General features: G+C 40.5%; 1 protein-coding gene across 2 annotated transcripts in view; it reads right to left on the reverse strand.

Annotated features, from left to right (window-relative positions):
- Positions 1 to 12,575, reverse strand: part of FAM120C (family with sequence similarity 120C) — a 432,369-nt gene that overhangs the window by 14,961 nt on the left and 404,833 nt on the right. For both annotated transcript variants that reach the window (XM_055123233.1, XM_055123234.1), the window contains one exon: positions 1,918 to 2,032. In XM_055123233.1, coding sequence (XP_054979208.1) covers positions 1,918 to 2,032 — 115 coding nt within the window. The remainder of the gene's footprint in view (positions 1 to 1,917; positions 2,033 to 12,575) is intronic.

The following is a 12,575-nucleotide window of genomic DNA, read 5'->3' on the forward strand; positions in this document are numbered from 1 at the left end:
CCAGCAGCCAAAAACACCTTTAGAACTCAATCCCCACAATGCTCATGGCCAATCTCAACAGCCTCATCTATGAGTGAATCTGCTGAAAACCTCAAGTATACAGGTTTTGTTACTGAAATCTCTAGGCTTTCATGGAGTTGGGGAGGGGGGACCTTCCCTCATCTTCCTTTTCTTCCAGGAGCCTGGCAGTCACACCCACGAACTGCCTCTATGTAAAGTCATTAATGGCAATGATCCAGAGACTCACATATAGATCTTGAAAAAGATCAACAAGATGCAGAGATGCCTCTGGACTCCAAAGTCACTATTCAGTTGAAAATTGAACTCTACCTGTATCACCCTATTTAAAATTCTAGAATTTCTGATATCTCATACTCTACACCACTGATATACCAGGAGTAACATGCTACATTGAATGGGGTGTAAAGTAGAAGGCAACGCATCTCGATGAAAAAAATATATTAGCACATAAGGCTCAACCTGTAACAACATGTCGGTAATCTCTTATACAAGGGCTTAATGGCTGAGATACAACAGTCTTCACATACTTTGTCCTAAGAAAATTTTTAAAATAACTTTTAGCAGATTATTTATAACAAGCAATACAAAATAAATTATTTAGGGCCTGCTATTGGGCAGGCTTGTGTGGTGGTTGGGAAAATTTAAAATATTGATGGTGGGAAGCTGTAATGGTGGTGGGATTGGTGTTGGAATATTGAATGCAATATATTATTGCAAACAACTTTATTTTTATAAAATAAAAATTAAGAGAAATAAAGTATTGGTTCATCACTATTATCATCATCCTGTTGATCGTCGATTTTCTCGAGCAGTCTCAGCAACATCTCCATTCGTCCTAGCCCTGAGATTTTAGAAGCCTCTCTTTACTCATCCTTCCCAATGGTGCCACATTGGAGGTTCTTTCAGGGTCAGGAGAATGAGACCCATCATTGTTACTGGTTTTGGCATATGAATATGCCATGGGGAACTTGTCAGGATCTCCATGTAGGCAGGAAACTCTCGGTAGCTTGCCAGTTTCTCCAAGAGGGAAAACTAGGCTATAAGATGTCATCTGGGAGCTTGGTTTTATAGTCTCTGGATATTGGCCATTGATGGGATTATACAGCACTGGGGGCAGTTTCTAGGTGTGACCGCCTAGCTACAGGAAAATGGGGGAATCTGGGTGGAAGAGGCCTAGTCCTGATCCGAGCAGGCTTGGAGATCTCAGCCCCAGGTCCACACACCTGGGTTCCTCTGCCAGTTCCTTAGTGTGTGAGGCTCGTCTGAACATGTGGAGAAGGGCCTTGAGCATGGCTGTGACTGGATTCCAGAGGTCTTTGGCTGCCGGGGCTCTGCTCGGGGCTGGGAGGGAAACTCAACCCACCCTCTCCAAGGGGTCCCAGTAAAGAGAGCCAGTCTTGGAGGCAAGGAGCTCTCTGAAACTCTGAAAACTGATTTAGACATTTCTCAGGTTATAGAGACTAAAAACACTAGTTTAGGGTCTCACAGGCAATACTGAAGCATGATTCAGTCCAGCATGATTCTTCTACAGCCAGCAAATATAGCAGAGATTCAGTCCCCGGCACTGCATGTGGTCCCCTGAATTCTGCTAAGAGTGGTATCTGAGCACAGAATCAGGGCTCAGTGCTGAGCAGTGTTGGGTGTAGAAAAAAAGTTAAAAAAAAAACTCGCTCAACCTAAATCTTTAGATCTCCAAACAATTTTGTGAACCAATACTTTCTCAAAAAGTTCAACCTTTATCAGATACCCCAAATTCCAAATTTGCTCTCTGTCTACTTTTTGAGAATGAATTTTTTGAGAAAGTATCGAACTTTTTGAGAAAGTATTGGTTACAATTAGTAAAAAAGAAAACTTTTGTTTTCTGAAAAAAGTTTAAATGAGGGCACAGCGAATCACCTTGAGTTCTTGAAGCTGATCTGGTTCATAAAGCTGGGAAGATACTGCCTGTGCAAGGAAAGTGTCTAGCTCATGGCGATGCAGGATTCGGCCACCAGGCCACTGGACCATGTACCTAGGAAATAAAAGCATCATTATTAAGGCACATTTATTTATTAATATCACAATACTTATGAAACTAGGAATTTTTTATAGGTCAGACCCTTATGCTAGCTTCTGGCAATTCCAGTGGAATAAAGAGTCCTGCCTTTGTTTACCTGCAATCTGTGTGATAGAGAGTAAAGGCACATATACAAACAATGATAGGACAGTGCACTAATTAGCAAGATAGAAGAGCACAAATACTACAAGAGCTTAGAATAAAAGCTAAACCAGAAGAGTAAGGGTGGGTATCTTCAAGAAAAAAGGAAGAGTGCAGTTTCCAAGAACTTATAGAAATTAGTGCAACAAAAAGTAGAGAAAGGACATTTGAGGTTGAATGATCAATATGCATGAAGGTTTAGTGGTATAGTTTTAAACACAATATACCAGGTTCCAATATGCTGCAGCCAAGCATGTTTCTAGTGACAGAACGTTCCAGGGACAAAAAGTGAGACTAGAAAGAAAATAGGCTGGATGGTTTAAAGGATCTTGAAGTCAGTAATGAGGACTTTGAATAATGCCATTTTGTCGGTATTTTGGTTATTAAGTTTAGGCAAAAAATATCCTACAGAAACAACTCAGCTATTATATTGTTGGGGCTGGACTGAGCTACCAGGGCGAGCCCATGTATACTGTACTGTACTACGGACAGGAACATAGGGACCCATGAAAATGGGCGAGACTTCTCGTGTGTCTTGACTGGTTTGGATGAAGCTGAACATTTTCCCCCTTTTCAAGCTGTCTTTAGAAAAATAATTTCAGTATATTGAAAAGAGCAGTTTTCCTTCTCTCACAGAAGCCTGGCTGGTCTTTGACATGCAGATGGTGTTAGCCAGGCCTGACCTCTGAGACTGTAAATGCAGGCTTGGGCTCAGCATAGTCTTTGGGATGCAGATTCCAGGTGCCTGAAGAAGGTTTCAGTTTTGGTTTTGTATCCAGGTGCCTGTAGAAGGTTTCAGTTTCGGTTTTGTATCTTTCCTTCTCAGTTCTGTATTCTTTTCCCGAGGCTATAGGCCTACCCATACAAGGAAACAATATGTTTCCATGGTCTCAATGTTCTCCCTGTAACATCTTTTGATGCCTTTGGTGACTTCACTATATTGTGTCCTTTAGAGCTACCATGATCAATAAAAGGAGGTCCACAAGGCCCTCTGCCTTTGCTAAGAGCCAGAGCGAGCCTTAGTCCTCCAATCAATGCATTTCTTTCGTATTCCTATCTCAGTGCCTCCGACTGCACGAACGTTCACGCAACATTATATACCTGTACATATATGTACATAAAAACACATACATAAAAATACATACAAGAGAATATTACTCCATTATAAGACAAGATGAAAACTTGCCTTTTGCTACAACAGAAATGGAGTTAAAGTGTTAAGTAAAATATGTGATCATCTCACACATATGTGGTATATAAAGAAACAAGTAATGGACAAGGGAATGGACAACTCTTGATGACAACAACCCTTAAACTTTGACTATAGAACTGAGGTTACCAAGTGGTAGGGGTAGGGATACAGAGTGGGGTGTGAAGAGAAAGACTAAAAGTGACATAAAATGACAGTGGTGGAGGGTCTTGATTACTTTGGTCATAGTGAAGGTGCACTAACTTTGTATACCAAAAACATAAACACTATTGTAGGGTCAGGGGCAATAGTACAGTGGGTAGGGTGTATGCCCTACAAAAAGTCAATGTTGTTTTATTCTCTGGCATCCCATATGATTCTTTGAGCATTGTCAGGAATAACCCCGAAGCACAGAAGCAGGAGTAAGCCCTGAGTACTGCTGGGTCTGGCCTCAAAAGTAAAACACCCCAACAAATCACTATTGTATCCATTCCTCCTCAACTAGAATAAAAAAAGAAAGAAAATAAATCCTGATAATATTGAACAAAAGGACACCATTTGAAGATCAGATTTCATTATATGATTCCTTTAAGGTTATAGCCCCTAAACACCTATTGATGGAACAGGCCCACTTTCACATATTAGAGCAACTGCTTGCTCCTCTACCATTCCAGGTGAGTTTAAATTCCCTGGAATTGACATCTCAGTAGCCTTTTAAGAACTAGAAGCAGATTATCCTCTCAGAGACCAACTGAGTCCCAGCAGCCTCCACATTTGACTTCTGCAGAGTCATCAGACCTACATCATATCTAAGACCCTCTGCTTGCTCCTCCACCCTTCCAGGTGAGGTTAATCTCCCAGCTGACATTTCCAGGGCTATTTTAGAATTGGAGTAAGATTCCTCTCCCTTCCACTGGGGTTCTAGCAGCCTTGTGCCTTATATTCACTGTATCAGCAGGCCCATCTCCATATCTTAGACCCTCTCTTTGCACCTTCAAACTGTTACTTGTATTCTGAACATATGTGGCCATGCAACAGCTTTACTCATCACACCTCACACTGCTCAGTTATGCCCCTGTCACCTGGTGACAACAGGCAGGCAAAGAAAAGAGCTACATCCAGTCTAACACCTCAGAGACTCTCAAGGGGGCTAACTACAAAGATTCAGCACAGAAGGAACACAGCAAACAGAGTGGGGAGATGCATAGAACCCCACCAAGCTCAATGAGTGAAAATAAAATGGAAAACTCTATCAGTAACAGCCAACTCTGTAAGCTTTCAGAGAAGGACTTTAGTGACACCATGTTGAGGATTTATAATGAGCTCCAAGAAATAATGACACAGGTAGTCAGCAAAGAACAATAAAGTAGGATAGCTAAAATGAGGAAACTACATTCAGAAATGAAGAGTATGGTAGTGGATATTTAAAGCATGCAATAGAAGATTTGAGAACAGAATAACAGTGGCTGAGGAAAAAAGATGAGCTCTGAGGAAACCTTTAAAAAACAACTGAGGGGCTCAAGTAATAGCACAGCGGGTAGGGTGTTTGCCTTGCATGTGCCGACCTGGGTTTGATTCCCAGCATCCCATATGGTCCCCTGAGCACCGCCATGAGTAATTTCTGAGTGCAGAGCTAGGAGTAACCCCTGAGCATCACCTGGTATGACACAAAAAGCATAAAAAAATAAAAATAAACAAAAAACAACTGAAGATGGAAGAAAGTCTAAAATGAAAGGAACAGCACATGAAAGAACTATGGGATGAGTTCAAGAGAAATTATATAAGAATATTCTGAACCCTTGAAGAACAAGTACCTAAATCCAAGAGGTATGAAGTTTCCCAGGGGAAATAGAGAGAAATAAAAATTCCCAGACACACTGTAATCAGAGTAACATAAAACAAAGAAATACCCAATAAAGATCAAAATAAGAACTTACATACAAAGTAAATTCACTAAGATTCATAGCACATCTATCAAATGAGACTCTATGAGCCAGAAGAGAATGGTGGGATATAGTAAAGCATCTTAAAGAAATGAACAAATCACCCATTGAGATTTGAAGAAACAATACAAAGCTTCATGAATAAGCAACAGCTTAGGGAATTCATACTTTTAAAACCAGTTTTAGAAGTGTTTAAAGGATCTTCTTTATTGGGACACACCCAGCTGTGCTCAGGGCTTACTCCTTCCTGGCTCTGCACTAAGGGATCCCTCCCTCCCTCCCCCTCTCTCTCCCTCTCTCCCTCCCTCCCTCCCTCCCTCCCTCCCTCCCTCCTTCCTCTCCTTCCTTCCTTCCTTCCTTCCTTCCTTCCTTCCTTCCTTCCTTCCTTCCTTCCTTCCTTCCTTCCTTCCTTCCTTCCTTCCTTCCTTCCTTCCTTCCTTCCTTCCCACACCTCATAATGCTCAGGGGTTACTCCTCACTCTGTATTCAGGTATTACTTCTGGTGGTGCTCAGGAGACCATAGGAGATGTCAGGGATTGAACCCAGGTGGGCCGCATACAAGGAAAATGCCCTATCTGCTGTGCTATCACTCTGGCCCCTGAAAGATCAATCTTAGTGGATCGTGGGGACCATATTGTCAGGAATCAAACTTGGATTGGCTGAGCATAAGGCAAGTTTCCTATTTATTGTGCTCTTTCCAGCCTGAAAGGAGATTTTTTAAAAGAAGAGATTTGTCATTGAATATGGCACTCACTCATGGTGATTATGGTTGTCCTCAACTAGATTAGGAAAGGTTTGCTTACTCCTAATTTGCTAAGGAGTTTTATTCCTTTTCAATAATGAATTGACCTTTTATTTATATTGAATACTATATGTCTGTTCAGGTAAATTTTTAATAACCATAGAGATTTTTATTACAATATTTTATTTATTCAGATTCTTAAGCATCATTAATAATATTATCTAACATAAACCAATATTCCCTTTTTACAATAAAACAGACTATCATCCTTTTATAGGCCCCTTCAAATTTTCCCTTTAAAATTTCCTTAATTTTCCTCATTCTTCCTAAATTGCATATTTTCAGGACTTACCTATTTCATAAAAAATTTAAAATATATTAGAATAGAATTATTCATGCTATTATTTTTAATTTTAAATTTATACACCTGTAATATGAAGAGATGGGTTTCTCTTCAACTTTGTGTTTTCATATGAACATGTATCTCACTTGCTTGTTTCTATGTTTGCTTACTTACACTCTGGGGAAAATTGTGCTCTCTCTCAAACACATTTCATCTCTTTCTCTCCTCTTAAAACTTCCTCTTTCAATGAAAACTTTCATTCAATAAAAACTATTTTGCTTCACTAAAAAAGTACTGTATTTTGTACGGATGTACTGCTTTTGGGAAAAATTTTTAATCAACATATTGGTTTAAAATTTTGTGGAATTTGTGGAAGTTGGGTTAATTTATCTATAGTATGATAGCACAGTGGGTAGGGCATTTGCCTAGCATGTGACCGACCCAGGTTCGATTCCCAGCATCCCGTATGGTCCCCCAAGCACCGACAGGAGTAATTCCTGAATGCAGAGCCAGGAATAACCCCTGTGCATTGACAGGTGTGACCCAAAAGAAAAAAAAAAAGAAAAGAAAACCAGTCAAAACTTTCTGGAATTCAGGCTTGGAAAATGACTAAAGGGTGGAATGTTACTCAAGATTAAAAAATGCTCCACATTACTAGTCATCAGGGAGATGCAAATCAAAACAACAATGAGATATCATCTCACACCGCAGAGAGTGGCACACATCCAAAAGAACAAAAGCAACCGCTGTTGGCGTGGATGTGGGGAGAAAGGGACCCTCCTACACTGCTGGTGGGAATGCCGACTGGTTCAGCCCTTTTGGAAAACAATATGGTCACTTCTCAAATAATCAGAAATTGAGCTCCCATTTGACCCATCAATACCACTTCTGGGAATATATCCCAGAGAGGCAAAAATGTATAGTCAAAATGACATCTGCACTTGTATATTCATTGCAGCACTGTTTACAACAGCAAGAACCTGGAAAAAAAACCCGAGTGCCAGAGAACAGATGACTGGTTAAAGAAACTTTGGTACATCTATACAATGGAATACTATGCAGTTGTTAGAAAAGATAAAATCATGAACTTTGCATATAAGTGGATCAACATGGAAATTATCATGCTAAGTGAAATGAGTCAGAAAGAGAGATAGATAGAATTGCACTCATCTGCAGAATATAAAATAACAGAATGGGAGGCTAACTCCCAAGAATAGTAGATATAAGTACCAGGTTTGCTCCATGGCTTGGAAGCCTGCCTCATATGCTGGGGGAAAAGGCACCTCAGATAGAGAAGGGAACACCAAGTAAAGTGTGGGGAGGACCCGCTCGGGATGGGAGAGGTGTGCTGAAAGCAGACTATAGATTGAACATGATAGCCACCCAATACCTCCATTGTAAACCACAACACCCCAAAGGAGAGAAAGAATAAAAGGAAATGCCCTGCCACAGAGGCAGTGTGTGTGGGGGGGGATGGTGGGGTCATCAGTGGAGGAGAATGAGCACTGGTGGAGGGTTGGGTACTCAAGCAGTGCATGACTGAAACACAAGCACCAAAATATGTATATCTGTATCTGTACCCTCACAGTGATTCATTAATTAAAAAATAATTTTTTTTTTAATTTATTTATTTATTTATTTATTTATTTATTTTTTTAATTAATAGTTTATTTTTAATTAGTGAGTCAACGTGAGGGTACAGTTACAGATTTATTTAATTTAAAAAAATAAAAATTAAAAAAAGAAAAAAAAAGTTGAGAGAGAGTATGGGGAATATTGTCTGCCATGGAGGCAGGGGGATAATGGGAAAGGGGGGTTATACCAGGGATATTGGTGGTGGGGAATGTGCACTGGTGGAGGGATGGGTGTTTGATCATTATGTGACTGTAACCCAAACATGAGAGCTTGTAACTATCTCACAGTGATTCAATAAAATTTTTAAAAAATTAAAAAAAATATTTTGAAGAGAGCCAGATAGATAGCCAATTAGAACACAAACTTTGCGCACAGGAGACCTGAATTCAATTCCTGATGCCTCATGGTCCCTTGAGAATAGAAAGAAATGGACTCTCGGGCATCCAGTTGGGAGCAGCCTCTAAGCACTGCTAATGTGACTCCAAAACAAAAACTAAAAACAATTTTTAGGAATTTCCATACTATTTCTGTAGTGGCTACATAAATTTCCATTTCTGCTAATAATTCCTTGTCATACATATTTGATAAAGTACTTGGTGGGGACAATGGAACAGTGGTGGAGTGAAGCACACTCTCCAGTGGAAGGTGTGTTGCTGGAAGTTTTTTTGGTTAAATTTTTATAGAATCAACATGAGATTCACCAATTACAAAGTTATTCATTATTGAGTTTCAGTGATGCAATGAATTCAAATATGTATGATTTGCAAATAGTCCTTATAGTCCATGGCTTGCCTTTTAAGATTCATGCAGGTATATTTTGAAGTATAAAAGATATGTTGTGTTGATGAAATTAATTTTTATAGTAAGTTATGCTTTGCTTACTATATTCAATAGACCCTGTATCATGAAAAATTTCTGATTTCACATGCAAGTTTGAGCTTGAATAATTTGCACTTTGATTAAATTTGAACAATTCTGAAGCAATCAAAATTCAATTGTAATACTTGTATCACTTGTCATCTCATTGCTCATCGATTTGCTTGAGCGGGAGGCAGTAACATCTCCATTTGTCCCTGTCGCGTGCTAGTGTAGTCCAATGTCATCTGCTCTATCCAGGAACATGAAGAGCCTCGGAGCTGGAGTGATAGCACAGCGGGTAGGGCGTTTGCCTTGCACGCGGCCGACCCAGGTTCGATTCCCAGCATCCCATATGGTCCCCTGAGCACCGCCAGGGGTAATTCCTGAGTGAAGAGCCAGGAGTAACCCCTGAGCATCACCAGGTGTGACCCAAAAACCAAAAAAAAAAAAAACAGGAACATGAAGAGCCTCAAAACATTCATTCAGGGTCTTGATGGAGAAGTCTGACCATCTCGTAGGTGGGTGGCCAGGCGTTCTTTTGACGTCCCATGGAATCCAGTCAGTAACAGCTTTAGTCCAGCAGTTGTCTCCAAATCGCATTTTGTGTCTAGTCAATCTGATTTTTGACGACTTGGCAAACTAGTCAGCGTCCCTGATTCTCAATCGTCAGTGGAGGTTGGAACTCTGGATTCCTTCTCTCACTTGAGTGAAAAATGACATGCCAAGCATAGCTCTTTCGATTCCTCCTTGGGAGACTTGAATAGCATTCTTATCATGTTTATGTAGGGCCTAGGTCTCTGAGGCGTATGTTAGTGCAGGAGGAACGGCAGAGTCGAAAAGATGTGCCTGGAGCCAGAGGTTCTTCATCCTCTTAACAACTTCTTCGAAGCTCTTGAAGGTGTTCCACGCTGCTCTCTTCCTCCTGTGCAGATCAGGTGCCAGGTCATTCATCATTCTGTGTTTTCGACCTAGGTAAACATAACTGCTGCATTCGGAGATGTTCGTTCCATTGAGAACAAATGGAACATCAGGAACTAATCCATTTCTCATAACCATTGTCTTTGTGAGATTCAGCTACAGTCTGACCATTCCACACTCATGGTCAAGTCAGCCAGCATTCGTGCTGCTTGGCTAATGTTTAGTGTTATTAGAACAATGTCATCAGCGAAGCAGAGGTCATGTAGTTGCTGACCGTCTATCTTCACTCCCATTCCTTCCCATTCCAGTCATCACATGACCTTCTCGAGGGTGGCACTGAAGAGTTTCGGTGAAATGGTATCACCCTGCCGAACTCCTCTCTTTATGTTGATCACTACTTTGTAGAATGGTGAGATCCTGGTGGTGAATCCATAATACAGCTCACGGAGCATCCTGATGTACTGAGTTTGAACGTCCTGTTTGGCTAGGGCTTCGATGACTACTTCTCAACAGAATCAAAGGCCTTCTTTAAATCAATGAACGTTAGACAGAGTGGCATCTTGAACTCTTACGAAACCTCAATGAGCTTGGTTACCGTGTGGATATGGTTGATCGTGCTGAATCCTTTTTGGAACCTGGCTTGCTCATATAGTTGTCCTTTGCCTAGTGTTCTCAGGATGACTCGAGTGAATAACTTGTAGATGATGGACAATAGGCATATTGGGTGATAGTTTTCAATGTTGTGAATGTCTCCTTCTTGTACAACAGAACGGTCCTGGTGGTTTTCCATTGAGATGGAACCTTGCATTCAGACAGGTAGTGTGTGAAAAGCTGAGCCAGTGTATTGATAAATACTGGCAGGAGATTCTTCAGGTGTTTGGGTCTGACTTTGTCTGGACAGGTGTTGAGAACACTTTTCCCAGCTTCTGCCAAATCAGCCAATACTGCTGCTCTTCTCCCTGTGAGGTCTCCCTTTATCCCTTCTCTGCACAGCTTTTCAAGCTCAGATGTTAGCTGTGATTGATTGAGGCTCGTGCCAAACCATGTTGGTGAATGAGCTCGAGAATTTCTGAAGATAGGCATTTTTTGTGGCTTTCTCTCTCTCTCTCTCTCTCTCTCTCTCTCTCTGTGTTCCTCACACAATCATGGAGGTGCTGAATCAGTCAATCGTATTCCTTGTCAATGTTGTCAACGATGGCACCTTCCCATATTGCCACAATAGTGCCAAAGAGCTCCTAGTTAGTGGTTGTTCTGGAAGTTCTCTTAAACTTTGCACCCCATTATCCCCGCTCGAAGTAGAATTTTGCATGAAGGAGACGGTGGTCTGATCCCATTTGGAATTTTGGGACAACAGCAACATCGGTCAGGCAAAACAATCGATTGAATATGATGTGGCTAATTTCATTGTGGAACTGTCCACTAAGAGACTCCCATGTCCAACGTTTAGATTCGGCCTTCTGGAACTGCGAGTTACCATGGATGTTCTTGGTCAACATGATGAACTCAGACAGTCTCTCACCACTTCTTTCTAGGCTGTGGGTCCCAATGTGGCTTTCTTAGGACGACCTTCTCAGTCCTATCTTGGCGTTAAAATCACCGACAATGATCTTGTAGAAGGTGTGGTCTTCTATATATGATCAAATATATAATATACATAATAAAAATTCATCATTTTAAATCTGGTCAAGTTAAGAAGGTTGACAATGTTGCTTTAATCATCTATACTTTTGCTAACCTTTGAGCAAAAGGTTACTGAGAGTAGGGTAATGAAGTCTCCAAACATTCTGTTCTAGTTAGTGCTACAGTATCTTTTTGTTGTTTGTTTTTTGGGGAGCACACCTGGCAGTGCTCACGGGTTACTGTTGGCTCTGCACTCATGGATCACTCATGTTGAGCTCAGGGGACTATAAGGGATGTTGGGATTCTATCTGTGTTGGTTGTGTGCAAGGCAAATGCCCTACCCCGTCTGGCCTGGCCATTGTCCATTTATTACTTTGATTCTTTGAATTATTTGCATTCTACAACCTGTTTTGCTTTCACATTTGTTCATTGTTTCCTTTACAAATATTCTCTATTGCAACATTTTAACTTTACTTTTTTTTACCATAATTGTAGTTTTTTTCATACTTGTTGCTCTGATGATTATTACACAACAAGTCAAGTTAATATTAAATTACTTTAATTTTGATGCAGAAACCTTATTCCCATTTAGTTCTCATCTTTCCTACTTCCAGTGAATTATTTTTAATACACATACAATTATCTATATATAAAATGCATCTATTATATACACAAATGTATGCAATTCTTTTTTTGGTTGGGGGAGAATCACACCCAGTAGCATCAGGTCTTACTTGTGGCTCTACTCAGGGTCAGAGATCACTTCTGGCAGGGCCTGGGGGACCCTATGGAATGCCAGGGATCAAATCCATGTCTGCTGCATGCAATGAAAGCTGTATTTTTATCACATACCTTTGATATTTGATATACAGGTATCTAATACCTGCTGTATTTTTATCACCCTGGCCCCTACATATTCTCGATAACACAAGTTTCCTTAATTTTTTTTCTTTCTAAAATTTTATTGGATCACCATGAGATAGAGAGTTACAAAGCTGTTCATGGTCAGGTTTCATTCACACAGTGTCCCAATATCCATCCCTCCACCAGTGTACACCACTTATGTCCCCAGTTTTTTTTTTTTTGCTTTTTGGGTCACACCTGGCGAT

The sequence above is a fragment of the Sorex araneus genome, chromosome X, assembly GCF_027595985.1.
Source record: "Sorex araneus isolate mSorAra2 chromosome X, mSorAra2.pri, whole genome shotgun sequence".
Classification (NCBI taxonomy): domain Eukaryota; kingdom Metazoa; phylum Chordata; class Mammalia; order Eulipotyphla; family Soricidae; genus Sorex; species Sorex araneus.